The 20796-nt window shown below is 39.2% G+C and overlaps 2 protein-coding genes across 9 annotated transcripts; both read left to right on the plus strand.

Annotated features, from left to right (window-relative positions):
- Positions 1-769: 769 nt before the first annotated feature.
- Positions 770-4102, plus strand: LOC116249307 (peroxidase 72-like). The gene is made up of 4 exons (XM_031622541.2): positions 770-1091; positions 2253-2444; positions 2838-3003; positions 3373-4102. The coding sequence occupies exons 1-4, from the start codon at positions 858-860 to the stop codon at positions 3792-3794; spliced, it is 1014 nt and encodes a 337-aa protein (XP_031478401.1). The 5' UTR covers positions 770-857; the 3' UTR covers positions 3795-4102.
- A 2963-nt stretch (positions 4103-7065) lies between these two features.
- Positions 7066-14135, plus strand: LOC116247304 (uncharacterized). Of its 8 annotated transcripts, XR_007572461.1 has the most exons (6): positions 7121-7171; positions 8085-8139; positions 8292-8647; positions 8742-11146; positions 11247-12838; positions 12933-14135. XR_007572461.1 is itself a non-coding variant. In XM_031619405.2 (5 exons), exons 3-5 carry the CDS (start codon positions 8624-8626, stop codon positions 12673-12675), a joined length of 3858 nt encoding a protein of 1285 aa, XP_031475265.1. In that variant the 5' UTR covers positions 7118-7171; positions 8088-8139; positions 8292-8623; the 3' UTR covers positions 12676-14135. The 8 variants fall into 8 exon arrangements, 7 of the variants coding, with proteins under 7 accessions (XP_031475268.1, XP_031475262.1, XP_031475261.1 ...); XM_031619405.2 differs by having other exon boundaries at positions 7118-7171; positions 8088-8139; positions 11247-14135; XM_031619404.2 differs by having other exon boundaries at positions 11247-14135.
- The last annotated feature ends 6661 nt before the right edge of the window (positions 14136-20796 follow it).

The raw sequence follows: 20796 nt of genomic DNA on the forward strand, positions 1-20796 counted from the left end.
GTGAACCAGTTTGATAATATTATATAGAGTATCAATATGAGTTGAGTCTAGTATAAACGAGTCGAGTTCCTTAAACTCGAAGTCGACTCGTTTATCATTTCGAGTATATTTGTAAGTTCGAACTCGACTCATTTATAAACGAATCGAGTTTTTTCAAGCGAGTTCGAGTCGAGCCCTAGTTGGCTTGGCTGGTTGGTTGTGCAGCCTGAAAAACAAGGCTCTACGATTTACCTTGTATAATTGTATGAAAACTACTATTTCAGTTGATAGATTCACATATTTTGTGTTAAAACGACAATCATCAATATTGGTGCGCATCGGATCGTCTCTCAAGTAATGAAGAGGGCCAAATGCCTTTCGGGTCGAACCGTATGGGCCAATTCGGCCCGTATCGTCCAATTTTTGTTTCACTTTCAACATTTCTCATAGCCTGCCTAGTCTAAGTATATAATTCCAAAAAAATTCACTATATGCATGTGAATGTAGTTCCAAAGTCCAAGTTCAAGTAAAGCCAAGCCAACCAAGCATTCTATCTGCTAACTAAAAATTTCAATGCCCAACTAACCCTCTCTTTAACTCTTCATACACACAAGTCTAAAAAAAGGAAAACATAATATAAAAATACGGTCACCCATTTGATTAAAAGCAAAGAGGTGCACTGTACTTTTTCTTTGCACAATAGTGCAGCCGCTACAACCACCATTTCTTTGCATTTCAGAGTAAAGAATTCTCAAATTGTCCTCCTTTCCATCACTATATATACACCCCTCTGGCTGCCACCTTCATTCGCACCACCCAAGGAAACTGAAGTTCCTCTCACAAGAACTGAAGTTTCTCAGACACCCAAAAGATCAAACATGGAGAGATCCCCAAGCTTCTTCTTCTTCTTCTTCTTCTTGTGCTCTGTGCCATGCTTGCTTACTTTCTGCTATGCTCACCCTGTTGAGAACTATCTCTACCCTCAGTTCTATGAGAAGTCATGCCCTCATCTCCAAGAGATAGTCAAGGCCGGCGTCGCCCGGGCCGTGGCTCGTGAGACCAGGATGGCTGCCTCCTTGCTCAGGCTCCACTTCCATGACTGCTTTGTCAAGGTCGGGCCATTGGAGATCTCTGGTCTTTTTCTCTTCTTTCTTAGCTGCGCAGCACTGGCTTAACAATGCCGATTAGATGCTTAGTTTCTTCTTGGTGGTTCAAAAACTTGCAGAGTCTGATGCCAGGAATATTTTCAGTTGATGTCATTGGTTTTGGTTGTTTAAACGAAGAGGGCATTGTTTTTCTTGCAAATTGTGAATATTTTTTTGCGCTAGCAAACAAACCAAGATTTTGACAATATGCTTCTGGTGATTTAAGGAAAAAATTGAGTTTCTAGAATATGGTCAAGCTGGGGCCAACTTTTGATTGCTTTGAATATGATCCAAGAGCCTCTCTTTTTCTATCTAGGACCATTCCGTTTTGCCTGTGCCACCAAGTCAAGCCTAGTACACCCAACACCAGACAGGTCCCAGTTTGACTATTTGTGCCAAAAACTTCACCTGCCAATTTGTTTTTTCTTTGAAAATCTCTTTTGTTTTTTTTAATTGTTGGAGTGCGGAGCTTGATCTATATTTGATTTCCGTGAAAATTTTTTGTAAAGGCTTTTATGTAATTTTAGATTTTACCTAATCCCCACGTTTGCGAGAACTTTGTCTCCAAACCACGTTAAAAAAAAAAGCCTGCATATTTTTAGCAAGAAAGAGAGAAGTTCACCTGCCAATCTGTTTTTTCTTGGAAAATCTCTTCTTTCTTTTATTTTCTTAACATTTGTTGCTTATTTCTTTGCATTTATTGTTCATAAAACGAAAGTCTGCCTTGGTCTTTTTGAGCAATATTTTCTGTATTGGCTATTCCTAAATAGCTACACAGCATCTCATTTAAAGCTAATCTGTTGATCTTCAGACACAGTTCGTTTTTTCAAATACCTATCTTTGGTAGCTCTTGCTTTTTGAAAATAGCCTGTCTATTTCGGTTCGCCAGTATCCTGAGGAAGCTGCCACCGTCATCTTTAATGTCCATCTTTCATCAGTCACGAGTTTTGTCAGATCACTGTATCTTTCATAAGTTCTGAGAACCTTCAAGAAAATGATTTACTGTTTGTTGCAGAAAAAGCCTGATCGGGATGCTTCATAGTCATGGCATTCATAAATCATGATTCAACTTGTCGAAGTCTCCCTCTTTCTCTCTCTCTAGAATTAACATGGTTATGCAATGTACAGGGCTGTGATGCATCTGTTCTTTTGGACGGCGTTGACGGCATAATCACTGAGAAGATATCGAACCCAAACAGGAACTCGGCCAGGGGATTCGAAGTGATTGATGAGATCAAGGCTGAGGTAGAGAAGGCATGCCCTGAAGTTGTCTCCTGTGCGGACATTCTCACTCTTGCTGCAAGAGACTCAACTGTTATCGTACGTGAACCTTCACCTTGTCTTCTCTGTTTTTCCTCTGTTCTTATGTGCATGTGTGTGTGTGTGTGTGTGCACGCACTCATGCAAGTATGAAGACCAAAGACAAGGGAATTGCCAAAAATACAGTCACATCAATTTTTCGTTTAGAGAATTCTTCACATTAAGATTCTGTCCGGAAAAGATCTGCTTGAGAAATTCCATCTTTTATTAGAACTCCATCTGTTCCAATTAAATGGGTGAATGAGTTTACCAAGTGAAAAACATGAACAAGTTCATGAAATCGGACAATTTTTTGTATAGTTTTTTACTAAATTGGCATGTTGAAATCCCAATCAGATTCCATGATCAGCCAAACGGTGCTCATTCTTCTTCCTGTTTTTGTCTGTTCCACAGTCTGGTGGACCATACTGGGAGGTGCCATTGGGCAGGAGAGACTCTCTTGGAGCAAGCTTGAGCGGATCAAACTACAACATCCCAGCTCCAAACAGCACCATCCAGACCCTCATCACCAAATTCAAACTCAAGGGCCTTGATCTCGTCGATTTGGTCGCTCTTTCTGGTAATTCTATTTCCCAAATCAAGATTCTCATTGTTAAGTTTTAGTGCAGCAAAAAAGTTCAGATCTGAGCTCAGTTGGACTTAGATTTAGTCCAGAGGATTGCATCTCAATTACAGAGATATGTAGGAACAACTTGAGAATGTTATGGTGGATTGAGATTTGCGGGATCCGAGGCTCCCCTCTTTTTGCCATGCCTTCAGGGTCCAGGGCTGCGTGAGTTTATGTAAGGATAGATCCCCACCAGATTCGAACCAGGGTTCGGTATTATACTAGTAATTGGTCCGACCAGCTATGGCAAACCTCTTGAGGCGCGAACTTTAATCAATTTTATATACTTCTAATCTTATGCCATTGTCCACATGAATGTAGGGAGCCACACAATTGGATTCTCCAGGTGCACCAGCTTCAGGCAGAGGCTCTACAACCAGTCCGGCAACGGCGAGCCCGACTACACACTTGATCAAGGCTATGCCGCCCACCTCAGGTCAGGCTGCCCCAAGTCCGGCGGCGACAACAACCTCTTCCCACTGGACTTTGTCACCGTGGCGAAGTTCGACAACTTCTACTACAAGAACATCATTGAAAAGAAAGGGCTGCTCAGCAGTGATGAGATCCTCTTCACCCAGAACAAGGAGACCATGGAGCTTGTTGAGCTCTATGCTGAGAACAATGAGAAGTTCTTTGAGCAGTTTGCCAAGTCCATGATCAAGATGGGGAACATCACTCCCCTCACTGGCTCAATGGGTGAGATCAGGAAGAACTGCAGGAGACTAAACCATGCCCATTACTAGAGAAACAAGGGGAATTTCTTGGTTTAGTTTGGTGTGTGTGTTTGTATGAGAATAATGTATGCTTTCTTTCCATTTGTTCTAGAGAGGGAGAGTTGTCTAGGATTCTCTTGTTGATGTTCTTTTTAATTGTGTCTAGTCTTTATTTGGTGTTTGATGGGAGTAATGCCGATTCTTGCTCCCATTGTCTCTTGATTTATCTGTAATGAAAGGTTGGTTTGGAATTTGGCATCAAAAGAAGATGTTAGGCTTGCGAATTGTAATGGTGATTATGATCTGTAATGAAGATTTTATCACATTCGATCTTTCAATTTTGTCTTTGATACATGTTCCGATTACCTTTCCGATGTCTACAAAAGATTAAAAAATGCTGGCTTTGAGATTTTTGTTTTTTTAGCTCTACCCAACTAATCTACATCTGCTTTTCAAAGCACTTCAATTATTTGAATTCAAAATAGTTACATAGTTGGTAATGAAAATATAATATTTTAGCTTTACAACAAGGATGTTAGCTCTAAGCATTGAATGAAACACAAAGTCCATAGTCATAGAAAACACGTTTTTTTTCGGAAAAAAAAAGCGCTAAAAAAACCTGATAAATTAACTGACCATTTTAAACTAAAAAAAAAACTTTTTTTCAAAAAAATTTAAAAAACAAACGCTTTTTTAATGTGTTTTTCACGTTTTCCAGTTTTTTTTCACTTTTCTCATTTTTTCAGTTTTTTTAATGCCAAACAGTTTTTTTTTTATTTTCTATTTTTTATTTATTGCAGCTCTACTTATCTTTTGATGTTTATATATTAGTTTCTCACTTATTTTATTTTTCCTTATTTTTACTTTTTAAAATTTTTAAAAGTTTACTATATTTTTTTCGTTTTTTTCTCATTTTTTTCAAGCTTGCCATATTATACCTGAGAAAAATCTCGCCGTTTATTTGTGACTTACAAACTTAACCCGACTTGTTGTGGAGCCAAACCATGTCAATGGATCAGAATTAGACACAAAAGCAGAAAGCTAAAGATCCTTTTTCTTGTTTGATCACTTCAGATCTAAGATCCAAGGTAATTTGAAATCCACTCTGCTTCGAAATCACTGTTTTGACAGACCACGCATTTCAGATCCACTATTTTGCAATCCATGGTGAACCCAAAAACTGTCCCTTTGTAGTCCACCTAATAGAGGATCAGAGGAAAGATCTAGATATCTTATCTAGATCCAAGTAGAGCTCAGATTACCACAAATCCTAGATCCAGATTAGTATCCAAAAAATTCGTGGTAGTAGGGATGTCAATGGGTCAGATTCAAGCTTCATCAAGTCAACAAAATTAGATTTGGATTTAGATCTGAATGTCTACATCAAGTCAACAAAATTAGATTTGGATTTAGATCTGAATGTCTAGACCCCACTGACATAGACATGTGATCTCTAAGAACCAATTCAGGATAAGATTGAAGTCCACACTACCATGTACACAAACAATGCCAACTTGCCCCCTTTCAAGATGCATGCAAGTGGAGGGTCACTTTCTTTCTTATTTTGCTGCCCACATGGTTGCACGTGTATCTCACATGTTTCTATGTTTGCATATGATATATACATATATATATATATATTCGTTTGGTAGTTGAAATACTTTATAAGTGATTAAAGCATATTCATGAAATATTAGAACTAAATATTCACATAAACAAGATGTTTCACTTATACTTGGTCCCATAGGGTCATATTTTTGCAATAAAAGAATAAAATGAATTTCCTTTGGTATTGGTGTTTATTGGAACATTGGCTGGTATAAACTCTGCATCAATTAATTCAAGCCCAAACAAGTTATTGAAAATGATGACTTAGAGAGTGTTTTGCAATATAAATATTAATATAGTGTTTTATAAATCTATATGATGTATTATTAAACTAGAAACAAAACATTTCTCTAGCGACGACAAAAATATGAAAAATAAATCATCTAATAACCAAAATATACATCTCTTTCCTAAGATATTAAACCTATTTTCCCTCTAAGACAAGAATACACGCCATTTAGGAAAACATAAGATATTGCCAGCACTTGAAATGTCCATGAGTGCACATAAAACGAGTCGAATATGTGCCATAATGGTGAAAACCTGGTCTTAATACTTCCAACTCTAGATTGAATTTGTTTTCTTTGATCTTATTTCGGACCACTTAAGCTTACTGGAACGGTTGTTTTAGCGTGGTTATCATTTTTCTTTTCACTTTGATTCAGATGTAAAAATAATAATAATAATATTAACCGAGAAAAACTGTTATTTTTTGAGTTTTATATGCACCAAAATGCATAAATTTTAAAAATATTTTATTAATTTTTTTATAATACTAAAATCTCTCTCTCTCTCTCTCCCCTTTTCAACGCCATCATCATCTGCCTCGGGGCATCTTTTTTTCCCCATGTGTCGGCATCACTTTGACCACTACCATTATTCTCTCCTTTTTCCTCTCCCCCCCCACCCTTCCTCCTTCATATAAAAGAAAATAAATTATAAATAATATCCCCAGAAATCCAAGCTTTCATTCACATTTCAAATAGACTCGAACGCCAAATTTAATATTGCCGTCTCGTGCTTACTTAATAGCAAGCAAGTCATTTGTGGCTAATCCGCCATAACAAATAATATATTATGGCGTTTATTCTATTGAATTTCTGTATTCTATTTCACATTGTAATTGATTCTTTATATTATTAACATAAAATCTAATCTTTGTATGTAATTTGAACTGAATCGTTATGACTTGTTTTGGATGAGCAGACAGAAGCCTTCCTTTTTTTTCCTCTCTTTCAAGATCTAAATCTACATCAAGACTTTAGCGAACTTAGGATTGTTCCCTTCAACTCAAACTGAATTGTCCGTAAGACCAAATTCAATTAAAAAATGACATATGAAATTCAAATTTAACTGATGACGACCAGATCTCACTTTCTTTGTCATCTTTGATTAAATGGCTTTTCAAGTTCGATCAAGTTAAACAATTGGCTAATTTTGGTTAGGCGGAATTTAGTGTATATTTATCGTTTTATGAGAAGTCTTTTTTGTTACTTTTGCCCTTATGAAAGGGGCCTTCTCATTTACTATCACGGGTATCTCTGCCATTTTCTTGTTTAGTAATTTTGTAAAAATAAGACCCATATGAGGAAAAAGAGAAATGTGAGATCCAATTTTAACATTACCGCCAAAATCCGAGCCCCTAAATGGACATTTATTTGTCGCTGTTTTTTAATTTGGCGGGGATGGGGACAAAATCCCTATTTAAGAGTCGTCTCCTTCGCTCCTCTTCATTGTTGAGAGGGGGAGGTGGAAGCGTCAGTTGTAGCTGATCGACCGTTTGTGTTCTTCATTTTAGGGTAAGAAATTCTTCCTTTTTCTTTACTCTTTTTCTCTTTCTATGCCTTTCGATCTTTTTTTTTTCTTTGTTGTGAATGTTTTCGAGTTTGTTTTGTGTTTCCTTTGTCTCGTTTCTTCCTCCCCTCTCTTTTTTGGGCTTCTGATCTAGTTTCTATCCGCTTCATCGGAGCTAATTTCATGGTGTTTTTGGTGTTGCGTTCTTTGAAAATTGTTTCGATGATTTTGTTTCTGCTTCTTGGGTGTCAATTGGGATTTGGGTTGCTTTTTCATGTTGTTGATATCGGTATTTTCATAGTTTTATGGTTCCGCGTTTTTTGGTTTGGATTTTTAAGGATTGGGGTTTGGGCGGATTGTGCGAGGTTCTGGGTGGTTTGTTTTCCTTCTTTCAGGTTTTTCCAGATCTTCTAATTTTGCTTTAGAGGAGGTAGGAAGCCAGAAAAAGGGAAAAAAGGTTTCTGGCGTCTGTGGTGGTACACCCACACACGTAGATAAGTTGTTCCATCTCCGTCCACTTCTGCTATATCCATCTTATCTCATTAAGTGGGTTAAATCCAAACCCTTGTGTTGCTTTTTCTCGCTTTATACCTCTTCTTGTGTTTTCAATGTTTTTTTTGTTTTTTTGTTTTTTTAGTGATGCACGTAATATTTTGCTCTATTTTTATCTCTCTGTATCTGGCTCTTTCATGTCACTTTTCTGTAGTCGGCACTTCAAATCATTCTTTACTGTTACTTGCCCTTTTTGCCACTGGTGATGGTTCTCTTGCCTGTTGCATGTATAGAATCGAAGCTGTACTTGGTGATGCTTTTTGTTCCCTTCTTATTGTTGTTTAAACTGAAGTCGTTCTCTTGGTACTAGAACTGACTGGCCTTTTATCATTTGCTTCTGTTAATTTGACTATGTTTAACTTCCAGTAGAGGACCTAGGAATGCTAGGGAATTCTTTATGGGAGAACGCATGATGTTTTGGGTATAGCACGAACCCTACCTTTTTTAATATATCCATTTGTCTTTTGAAGCTTAGTATGATGATATTTGGTCTAATACAGTTCTATGGGTTTATTTTTCTCCACATCTTCATGTGGGAGGTATTGATAACATCATTTATACGTGAAAATACAGGTTACCTTAGCAATCTCGGAGTTCTATCAGAGTTGCTGCAATCTTAGTGTTTAGTTGGAATATTATGGCTAAGAATGTACATTCTTTATTAAGACATCCTCGAATAGTGTTTTGCTTTCCAACTTAAGAGATTGGATGATTCTGTCCTGTTGTGCAGACTGTGATTAAGGGATATGTCCTCTCTTTCTGGTGTTGCTTGAATATCCCACAAGGCAGCTAGCATCAACTGGAGATGTGCTTAAGAGTATAATACTCATCAAGTTTTAGACTAAGTGTTAATCTATTGTAAAGCATTCGTTTGGACAGCTTCAGGTTTGAAGCAAACATAAAATATGTCGCTGCCTGAAAAACAGGAGGTTTCTATTTATCTTCCCTGTGCATTCACTTCAATGTGTTATTCAAGATCTTCCTTTTTGAGCTGAATATTGACACTGAAGCTTCTGATTGCAGTCTGTGATGAATCACATGGGTTGGAATTTCAGCAACTCTTTAGTAAATATGCCTATTAAGAAAAGGAGGGTGCCTTTGATGATGACAGCTGCCCCATCTGCTGCGGGAGTTTCAGATCAAGCTCATGTGCAAGAACGGAAACAGGAGTCACAGTTCAGGTCAACATCAGGCATAGTGGAGCATAAAAGAGTTTCAGAGCCTGGAGTTAGCAATGAGGGCAACTCTGTCATGGAGATAACTGGCCCTTCTGTGGAAAAGGGGGCATCAGAGGTTGTAAATGACATTGAAACAAGTGGAACCGGATGTGTTTTGGTTGATACCAAATGTGCACCAAATCAAGCAGATGTTGTCGGAGAAAGGAGCTTATCAGAGAATAATAGTAATATGGTTCAGGAAACCGTAGATCATGAATCAAGGTCCAAGCTTGATCTTGTCTCTGAGAAGGCTAGCATTGCTGGTTCTTCTGCAGTTTCTGCTGGGATCTTTAGATCCATGGACTTGAGCAGTGACCTTAATAATAGAGAAGAAAGCACCAAAGCTAAAGATGATTTCCACTGTATTCCAGGTCAAAGAAGTCAGCACGTTCTTGCAGAAGATGCTGAAATGGAAGGTAGTGAAGACCTATCTTGCATACAATCAAGGGAAAGTAGGTTCCACTGGGATTTGAATACTTCTATGGAAACATGGGATGAACCCTCTACCGTCACAGGCTGTAACCCTAGATCTGACATAAGTAATCAGGTGGGGAACAGTGGAACGTTTGAAACTGAGCAATCAAATAACAAAAATTATGAGGTTGAGGAAATTTTCGAGAAAACAGAAGTTCATTCAATGTCTTTGAATCAAATGGTTAAAGGATCAGAGTACTCTTCTGGATATGGTGATGATGTGAAGAGATCGGAGGCGCCTTTTGCTTCTGATGATCTTGCTTCCAGCCAGGGTTTAGGTTGTCATTCAGATGAAGACAAAGCTGTTGCAGATGATATGCATAAGATTGCTACTGATGCAGTTGTGCATGTAACTCAGGCTGACAATCTTCTGGACCTTAATAAGGAAAAGGTATCTGCCAATGAAAACATCAATGCTGATTATTCTAGTTGCCCTGCCACTATGGGAAATCCATCATCTGCCTGTACAATGAGTTCTGATCAGGTTGGGGATTTTCTGGGTTCAGGCAACTGTTCACAGAAATCAGGAATTACTCAAACATGTCAGTCTGAAGGATTTAAATATTCGACAAGTATTAAAAAAAAGGAAGCGGCTTTTCTTTGTGCAGAAGCTCATTCTCATAATTCATCTAGTGAGCCAAGCCAGAATATTGAGTCTTCTGGTGGCAAAAACATGGTATTGCAATCAAAGTTATTAGTGACTGCAGACTGCAAAATAGGTGTGTCGTCTACCAGTGTTCCTACCAGCTGTGCAAATGGTGTTCCTATAATGATTTCATCTGATGAGGCTCCCAAGACCCTCTCCTATCCTTTAGCACATCCAGCTATGTCTGTTGATAGTGCACCTATGTCTTATGAGGATGAGAAGATTAATATTTCTGAAGGTATTCTTGATGAAGATCCCTATGACAGTGAATACGAGTCAGATGGTTGTCATGCTGCTGGTAGTGGTACGCAACATCTGTCTGAACGGCAAGATGAAGACGACTCTCCCTATGAGGAAGGTGAGCTCAGGGAAACAATCAGAGTGCCAGAGGATGAAGAACATGAAAAGAACATCGATAAGAAGTTTTGTTCTTCTGCATCTGTAGATGAGAATGGTCCTTTTTGCACAACAGAGGAGAAAGGCGACTGCAGGATTGTTGTCTCTGCTGGAAAGGAGGATAATCATCATGGCAGTGATGTGGGCAATGTAGTCCACGAAAAGGGGAATGATCCTGCTATCCTTCCGGAGTCACATGTGCAGGCATCTATAGTGAACAAAGAATCAGTTACAAGCTTTGCCATCCTTGGTTCTACCGAGGCTGGTAAAGTAATGTCAGAGGATCATGCATTGAAAGATTGCTGTCTCGGCGAGCAGGTAGTAGAGACAAAGTCTGATCAAGCACATAGTGCAAGTCTGGAGACTGTGACGGAGGATGGTCAAGTTGGGACCTCTGTGCAGCTGAAGACTGTCAGGCATTGTAGCTCAGCAGAAGCAACTAAATCAGATTGTTCAACAATGAAATCCCCTGTGAGGGACGAAGTCCTCAAGGAACCTAGAAGAAGTGAAGAAGTCAGTACACATCCTGCTGGCAAGACTAGTAAAAGCCGTATCATTAGTCTAGGTCGGCCTTCAGATGGATCATCAAGGGATAAAAGGGGGTCCATTTCTAATGCCACACCTACCCGAATTAAAATGGAAAAGTGTATTGATAGTTTATCCAGTAAAGATAAAGTACTTGTTCAAGGGAACAGGTTTTGCTTCTTGTTCCATGCATTCTTTGTGTACCCCTCTCAGTTGGACTTCTAGTTCTCTCCAATTAACGTGATTTATTTGTTCGTTTTTTGTTTACAGAGATGAGATGAACAGAGACTCGAGCTCAAAATTTAAAAAAGACAGAAACAAGGAGAGGACATTTGCGGGTACAGTATCTGACAGCCCACGCTTAAGAGGGAGAGTTGTTCATCCTGATGATACAAGTGGCAGCTGGGATTCAGATCAACAATACACAGCTGAGCGTCAAAATGGTATAACAGGCTTTAGAACCATGGGATCAAAAAACGCTGCCATAGCTGCAGCAGCTAAGCTTGAAAGTGATGGCTTCATTGTCGCGCCTGATGGAACCATTGTAACAGAGCGGACAGGGGCAAGAGTAAGATCTGAGGCTAAGGCCGTTAATATCTCATCACAGAGTTTCCATATGCGACAACAAAGAAGATTAACAGCAGCAAGGGAAGGTGAGATGCCATTTGACATGCAAATGGCTCGTCGTTCCGACAGGTGTAGGAATCCAGATGCAGAATTTCATGAATTTGGCAGCGAGTTGGTTGTTCCAAGACGTGGAGCAAGGTTTCTCGAAGGCGTGCCCAAGGATACACATGGCCAGGCTTTCTCCCGTCTTCACTATGCTTCAGCTGATGACAGGCCCCTTCGTAGGGGAGAGCGGAGCTTTTCGCCTGTTGGAAGAATGGGTTCATACAATCCTGGTAGAAGGTCTCCACGTAGATTAAGGACACGTTCTCCTCAGTTGTGGCTGTCGCCCAGAAGGCGGTCTTCTGAGAGGTCTGATGGATGTCATTCTCCTGTTCGTTGTCGATCACCACCACCTTTTAAGTTCGGACATGGTTTTGAAAGACGAAGGTCACCTTGCCAGGGCAGTTCTTTCCCACATGATATGATGGACATGTGTGCATCAACTAGAATGTATAGATCCTCCATACCAAGACGGCATGAAGAAATAAGAGACATGGCTCCCATGGATCGTAACAGAGTCTTCATTCCTGATAGGGTTCCATCTGGAAGGTTGTCACCAAGGAACATGCGCAGGTTTGCTCGAGTGGATTCACCTGAGAGGATGGACATTGAGAAGAACTGCAGGCGTTTGCTTCCTGGGCGTTTTAGAGAGTTTGCTAATGATGCCAGAGAAACAGGTTACAGAAGGTTTTCTGATGAGGGAGTAAACTTTGTTGAGAAGCGTGGACCTGTGCGTGCTGTTAGGCACTTCGATGTTGAGGATGTTGAAAGGGTCGGTGTTCTTGAGGATGATTACGACAGCTCTTACGATGCCATTCGGTCTGAGGTGAATGTCGACTTTCACAGAAGCAGCTCGAGGGATTTTGGCAGGGGCATAAAGAGCCGGTTGGGTACGTCCCCGAGGAAAGAGAAATTCAGGGAGGACAGAGACGATGGCCCTGAGTATTCAAGACGATGCTGGCGCCATGATGCAGCCGGTGTTTGTCATGATGATGTTATCATGTCTAAGCGGAGAAGATTCGATGGGTAATGCCCAGTGGATATCCCTGATTCTTGGTGCTATCTATGCAAGCAGAAAGCTACTTGATCTGAACTAGGTGAAGTGTTTTTCTGTGCAACAGTCTGTGATATGGGGCTTTGGTCTAAAGCTGCTTGCCCTCTACAAGAGCGAGGTCTCCCCCTCATGGATGGAAGTATGTGCCCTTGTTCTATCTATCTGCTTCTTGAACTGCATCCTCGTGAACAGATGGTAAATAACATGAAATGGGTAAACTCGTTCATTCTCAGGTCGTTTTCTTGCTCACTTGGCTGCACCAAGATGGAATGGTGGCTGGAATGGGCTTGCACACCATATGAGGAAATGTTTTGAGCACTCCCGTGTTCGTGTTCTGGATTGCTTGCTGAACGATCGTTAAGTGAGGGATATGGATGAAATGGAGTTGGAGAGCCACCTTTGAGGTCCATCACCAAAACTAATCTTGAAACTAAAACAGAGATAAAAGCCTTGAAAGTTTAGGTGCTGAAGTTAGACTACCAGAACGGTTTTCTCAGTATTGGCGACTGCGGTTCTGGTGCTGATCATGTTGGACAATGGATTTGAAACTGATGTGTTTTTTTGGATACTGTGCAAATATTTTTCCTTCATTTCTGAGAAGGAAATGTACCCAGATAAGATTATTTTATCTGAAACAGTCTGGGGAGGGAAAACACTCAGATGAGATTTTTTTTTATCTCAAGCAAGTTCAGCAGCCATGTGAGGCTTGAGAAACTTTTGCAGAAGAAAACGACCGCAGAGTGGGCTACTTTTCTCACGTGAATCCTCCCATTTTTGAATCTTTGGGACCACGCCTCTTTATAGGGGAATCTGCGCATGGAGACAGTCAAGTCCAACCTCTTTTGTCGTGCATCTTTATGTTTGCTTCAGGCGAGGCCATCTCTGGAACTAGATGAATTTGGGGCGATGCGTTATTTTGCAGAAATTGTTTACTTAGATGTTTGACTTCGATATTTTCGACAGTACGAAGTCCCCAGAGGCCAAGCAGAGAACTGACGCTTAGAGTCTCGTTATTCTGGCAGAAGGGTTCGTGGGATCGAATATCCCTTCAGCGCATTCTAAAAAGTTTAACTTAAATGTGTAAATGAGATCCAAGATCCATAAGCAAATATGCATTTTCTAGGGGTGCTAAGAGGTTTGCATTTCCTGGTATGTTCTCCAAATGGTGATTTGAGGGGCCTGTTTGTCAACAGATGAGGACAACAATGGTGAGGGAAATTGTTAAAATTTGGACATGGTCAGTCGTTGAAGTACATTTTACGAGCTCTACTCTGGTTTTCATGTTTGTTGGTCCACTGTGCCTGCAACTTGGCTTTAAGCTTTTCAAACTGAACATGGACGGTTGGTAAACTATGGATGCTAATAAGCCTTTTAAGATGGATTTTGGAGGGTGCAGTGTACTAAAGATTTTACAATCATGAAAAGCGATTGTTGAAGAGCGCTGGTTGAGATTGAAAAATCATGGATGCAAACAGAGTGTTTCCTTTCTCGAAACGAAAAGAGGGGTGGTCTTCTTCCTGCCGCTGTTTGTAACACCTTGGCTTCGTACAATCCCTGCACAATGCTCTTAGGGCAAGCCCAAGGACATAGGAGGAAGGGGGTACGTCTTCCTCTAATTTAATTGCTTGAAACCAATACGGCTGCACGGTCAGGAGGATTGCCATAAGGTGCTTTAGAGGCAGAGTTATCTAAAATAAAAGTGAACAAGAAAGAACCAACAAACTAATGCCAAAATAAACACCTAATCTTTTATTAGAAAGCTTACAATGGGAGAGAAAACCATGAAAAGAAGGTTGTCATACAACAACTTGTGAACATGCAAGTGTCTTCTAAGAGGGAGAGAGAGAGAGAGATTCTCCTGTGGGGAAAAAAAAAAAAAGAACACTTAAAATGGATTCCACAACTTTATGAGTTTGTTCCTTCAAAAAAAGGACTGAAGGAAACTTCCCCACAAAGAACGCTTCTAATTATGGAAGATCCATAAACTTATCATTCACGGGGACATAGCATTGATAAGTGGATCAATAAACTCTTCGGTGCAGTCTGGTACTTCAAATCCCTCGTTATCTTTGAGTTTTAATCAGTTGGAGTTGAGCACTCTTCCTGTCTAATGTCCACCGTTGAAGATGTCTTAGCAGGCTTGAGCCTCTAATGGAGTTTTGGCAAACGGCCATATTCCTTCATCTTCTTCTGACGCCTCCACTGCCTTCTTTTCCTTCAGTTTCTCCTTTAAGCTCTTTTCTGCTGTCGCCATAACCAGAAAATACTGGTTTTTCTAGGAAGGAAGCAAAGTTACGGAAGGCGGCAAAGTTGGAATTTTAGGATTAGAGAAGAGAACCACTAGAAAAAGTTACGGGAGGCGGTAAGTTAGAAAACTTGGATTAGAGAACCGCTAGAAAAAGTTACGAGAGATGACAAAGTTAGAAAATTTGGATTTGGGAGCCATTAGAAAAATTTATGGGAGGCGGCAAAGCTAGAACATTTGGATTTTCGAAGCGCTAGAAATCGAAAGATCAAATAGTAAGTCCTTAGAAATTAGCTGCTTCTTCCTTTTCTATCAATGTTATAATCTTAGCTTTTAATAGAGGTGTAGGGAATAGCTTCTGGCCCATGCCATTCTACAAAAATTGTTGCATTTATATATTACTACCTTCTTAATTTTTTTACTTATTTGCATATGGTTGCCCCATAAAATTTAAAATTTAAACTCTTAGTACCCTTTAGCTAGAAATTTCTAGCTCCTCCACTGGTTTAGATTAGTATTTTTTTCTTTATAGGAAAGTGCAGTTAGCTAGATTTTTACAAATTTAAGATAAAAATGCAGTCCTTATAATGAATCTTGACTTCCTCCTACTTGAAGTTCTTTAAGCCTAACCCTATAGCCAGGTGGATGGTGTTTCTTTTTATCACTGGGTTCAACATGATTTGATCATGGTTCATATGTGCAGCTAGGAATAGCTAATTAGTCTAGCTTTATTGGAGGTGCAGTTCAATTGGTTTCTAGTTTTAACTGGAACTATGTTCTTTATTGGCAAGCAGGTTTATGCTTTCCAGTTTAGCTAAGAGGTGCAATCTTGAAATTGAACTCCAAGACTTCCTTTAACTTGGAGGTCATAAGTCTAATATCCTATTTAGGTGGATGTTATGGCTTTTAGGTTCAACATGATTATGCTATGACCCATGTGTTCAACTTGGAATAGCTGAACAATCTAGCTTCTACTAGAAGTGAAATGAATAGGTTTCTGGTTCTAATTGGTGCCAATATTGACAAGGAGGTTTAGGTAGATTTTTACCTGTTTATGCTAAAACATGAAATCCTAATAAATCTGGACCTGCTTCAACTTGAAGGTCTTAAGTCTAAGGCCTTTAAGTGCCCAACACGTGGACAGTGTTGCCAAAGGTGTTTTCTACAACTCATTTGTCTTGAACTGCAGTCATTGCAAGTTAAACTTGTTCTTCTGAATGTGTAGGTGAATTTAGTCAACCTCATCAGGTGGTCTTGAATTATTAATCCACAATTTTTTGGGACAATGCCACTAGGAAAAAGAAGACTTCAAATATTTTATTGGTGTCCATTTTAATCCCTCCATTAATAAGTAAACTTGTGGTAAGAGTAGAATATTAGAACCTTAAGGGAACAATGTCCAAGCAGGAGATGTAGATTCTAGTCAGTGATCATCTAAGAACTTTTCTTGCTTGATACTTTTGTCTTTTAATTGATTAGATCATAAACATTTGTTTTTCACATGTAACTGCTAGGAATTGCCAAAAGGATCTCACGTTCCAATGAATGTAAACCTTTAGTTTTACTCGCCCTTTTACAACGCCTAATGTTGCCATGTAGTGTTTCAAACGGACATTTTGGACAATCATAAAAAATAGATATAACAAGTTTTCTCTTGCTCTTAATGCATCATGTGGCAACCATACCATCAAGAGAAACATGAGCCCACCCCATTTTCATTGAACCCTTTTTGTGCCAAACAACTCATCCATTTTAAAAAGTTGCGAGTAAACTTCCAAATTTGTGGATCTTGTTTACTCATATTCTTGTTTAAGCCAAACCTTTTCTGTAAAGAGAAAGTGATATCTGGGAAAATGTGGCAATTTTGGAGAGTGCACAATAAAATCTTAAAGATATTCCCAGAAAGCAGATAGGACTGGTGACATGTCCGGCAGGTACCTACTTAGTCACTGTTTTATACTTTTCCCGGGAAAGATGCCTTTGAAAACCAAAGTTGGCCTGTAGCAAAATGTTTTGCTTATGGGCAATTACGGGTGCTTATTTTCCTATGATGCATAAGGGATATAGGAATAAGTTACAGAGAAACCATAGATTCTCTTATGGCACAATATGTTGTTTTCTTTACACGCTTCGAAAAGTAAGAAAAGGAGAAGGCACTTTTAGAAAAGTTGGTAAAATAGCAACAAGGAACCAAGACTATTGACACTTATAAGTTTCCTACTCGTGTTAATGCTAAGAATTCCCATTTCGTTCTCTCTCTCTCTCTCTCTCTCTCTCTCTCTCTCTCTAGAGTAGATTCTTCATCTATATTATCACTGTTCATCTTTTTCCTGCAGGAAAATTGTTTTCGGATCCACGTACAACTAACATTCAAAAGGAGAAGACCAACATCATACTTGCTTTTCTGGCAACTAGTGCAGTCACTTTCAAGATTTTGATACCATTCATCTCTTTCGTCTTCTTGATAGATTATATGTCATTCTTGACGGTAATGGTCCTATTGAACATCTGTCTTCATCAAAAGATAGTCTTGGATGAGTTGATTAATATTTGTCAGCAGAATGGGGATTTGTTAGGCAAGGAATAATGGCAATCTAGAAACTGACAAGACCAAAAACTTGATCTTAATCCACCTATAGTTAAATTTTGTCTGTATAAGGTAATTTGATTAGGCGTGAACTGGTTTTTACTAATTTAAAAATAAGATGAGATCGAAAGAACTGGCTAAGTCTAACCTACCAATTTGCTAAATTGCAGCGAATTCATCATCGGTTGTCTCAAGGCGTAACTTTTTAGTTTTTTCTAGTGTCATATTAGATTATTTCTTCTTCAAAGACTATTAGTTGTGAGCATATTTTATAGCTCAAAAGTTTCACAGCTAGACTCATTACTATACCAAATTACATCAATAATTGACATCAATAATTTTTCTTCAAAAAAGTAGGCTTCTGATTTCTGGTTGCACTGAAAAAGGATAATTGATGATGATATTGCCCTTCTCCGCTCTTGCAGCAGGGATCATTTTCTGCACGCACTCTGAACAAGAAACTTCTTATCTTGGAGCCTATGAGGGCCAAAAGAAAAACATCTTTTTGAATCTCGTGCTTTCAGTCTTGCTTGTTGTATGATCAACACTGCAACTCTTTGGGCACATATTGAAGTGGAAAGAAACGAATCTGTTCATCATATATGTTCTCATATGAGAAGTATTCCCTTTGTTGGTAGTAAAAACGGAAAGGAGGAAGAAAGGAAAAGGAGGAAGAAGGATACTGCAATTTGTCGTATCAAATCTTGCAGAAATGGGCATTTTCACTTAAAAACTTGAACTTAAAAAAATACGAGAAATCCTCTCATTTAGGGTGACACTCCTACCTTCCCCCATTTCCTATACTGAAGTTCAACTAAACCCCGTAATACTATAATCCATACACACACACAGAAAGAGAGAGTGTATATATATCTTTCTTGAGATATGCAAATTAAATAAATATGATGACTATACTTACTAATGATGAATCATCCAATCAACTTACTTAGTCGTTTAGCAGGTGCCACATCCATTTCTAAAAGGTTGAATGGCAATTATTATTCTAATTTTGAAAAGTTAATTTACATATAGCGCTTTATAAATCATCGCTAAGTTATTTAAACAACTTATTACGCATAGTTTTCATACTTATTTAGTATGCTTATTCTGACGGGCACAAAGCATGCTTCATCCCGAGAAGAAATGAAATATGTGACATTCAGGACTGAAATCATTGATACCACAATTAAAATGTTTGAATAAGATGATCTATGATTGAGGTGCAGCCAACTGTGAAAAGAGGAAGCCACGGAGGCATCGACACCTGTCCGGATAACCGCCATGCCGGCAATGAGGTGACTCACCATGGATCTTCTTGCATCACCCACAAGCTTCTTTCAAGTTGGCCAACTCACATCCACATTGACAGCTCAATCATGGAAGGACAGTGTCACTCTCTCTCTATCCTTTCCCACCACCTCCATGTGCTTCCACACCGCCCCATGTCATGAATCTCAATCTCTCACCCATCTCATGTGCTTCCAAACCGCCCATCCATCAGACTCATCCTCCTTCTCAATCCTCTAGTGATCAAGGTCAGATCTTCTTATCCAATGGCTTTTAACTATGCTACCTGCATTTGTCATGATGTCGACATTGATTGAGAAACATATGCGATCTACTTGGACTATCAGTTGGAAGTTTGCATTTGCTTTGAATGGTGGTTTTGATTTTTCCAATTTGAATTGAGTTTTTAGTTGAGTCTTCGCCATATCTTGGAGCTGTGTTTAGAACTTTTGGGGTTCCCATTAACCTAAAGATAATCACCATGAAGAAGTTGCAGGAGTTTTCTCTTGGTTCTTTTTGTTTTGTAGATCTTTCATGGATCATACATTAAAGGTCTCATACCTACCGTTCTCTTATATATATATATATATAATTCACGTGCTTCTACACCATATCATGATAATCTAATATAGGAATCATGTCCAGTCACTTACTGGGGCCGTATCTTCTGATACAATAAATATAACTATAACAGTTGCATTAAAGCTAGATGTGATTGCGATGCATAATATTTCGTGTTCAACATTTGTCTTTTGAATTTTTTCATGTTCTTAACGTGAATGTTTTCCTTCCTACTTTTTCTGTTGTTCAAATTTGTTTCTTCAGCATTTAAGTCCATCTTGCACCTACACTGGACCTAGGGTTGCTGTAGTCCTGAACAAATATCGAAATACCTCTCTCTCTGTTTTGTACACTCGCGTACGCGCCTGCAGGCTCACACACACACATTCTAGTGGTCAGTACTGAATAAACCATGCAATCTTTTTCCGGCATTTTGCAGCGAACCCAGAGATCCTGGTTCAGCCATGCTTCTTTTTCCAACTTGAACAAATTTTAGCACCCTCGTTTCTTGATTAAAAAGAGGAGAAGGGAGTGGCGTTTTCTCTCTGATCTCATGTTTACCCCCACCTTCTCGCCTAAATAATGCTCTATGAATCCTGCTCTTGTCTTTTCAGCTTTTATCATGCTTTTTTTAATGCTAATGTGGTCCAAGTTCGGAGGGAGATGGAGAAAGAGAGGTTGCTTGGGAACGAATCTTGCCAAGTTGGAAGAGAGATGGAGAAAGAAGAAGGAATCTCACCAATTTCAGAAGGCCACCACAATATGGAAATTTCTGTAAGGTGCAAGCAAATTAATAGGAATCATTTTCTGGATAAGCCCGGAAGTTTAACATAGGTCACGTAAACAAGTAGTTTTGTGTTTGATCTAGGTATTACCAAGTTCCATCGCCAGATCTGGCTTAATTGAGCTCCACCCAAGATTTGAAATTGGATGAACTGACCCCCAAACCGAACCCAGATCCAACCGATCAAGAAACTGAGCTTTTATACGCATACAGGGATCAGATTCTTGGTTAATGTTCATATGCAAAAAACTTCACATAGAACTCGAAGTCCGGATATGTTCTGTCGATCCAGTTTTGTTTGCGACATTCAACCAAACATTCACGGATGCAGTCAAATACCAAACCTGAACCGTTTCTGTAATCAAAAAGTTTGAAGGTAGACGGGAAAAAGTGGATTTATTTTTCCCGATAGTCTTCCTGTACCAAACAATTTGCACAGAGTTGTTCATAGTTGGGGTGAGACCCACAAAGGTGTTGTACGTTATCACAGATTCTTCTGCCAGGCAGGCATGGGCGGCGGTACAAGACAAGCGCATACTGCCTGTTCTTTGTTGGATACTGCAAATACAGAGGAATGCACAATTCCTCTCTCTCTCTCTCTCTCTCTCTCTATATATATATATATATATATAT

The sequence above is a fragment of the Nymphaea colorata genome, chromosome 2 (assembly GCF_008831285.2).
Source record: "Nymphaea colorata isolate Beijing-Zhang1983 chromosome 2, ASM883128v2, whole genome shotgun sequence".
NCBI classification, from domain to species: Eukaryota; Viridiplantae; Streptophyta; class Magnoliopsida; order Nymphaeales; family Nymphaeaceae; genus Nymphaea; species Nymphaea colorata.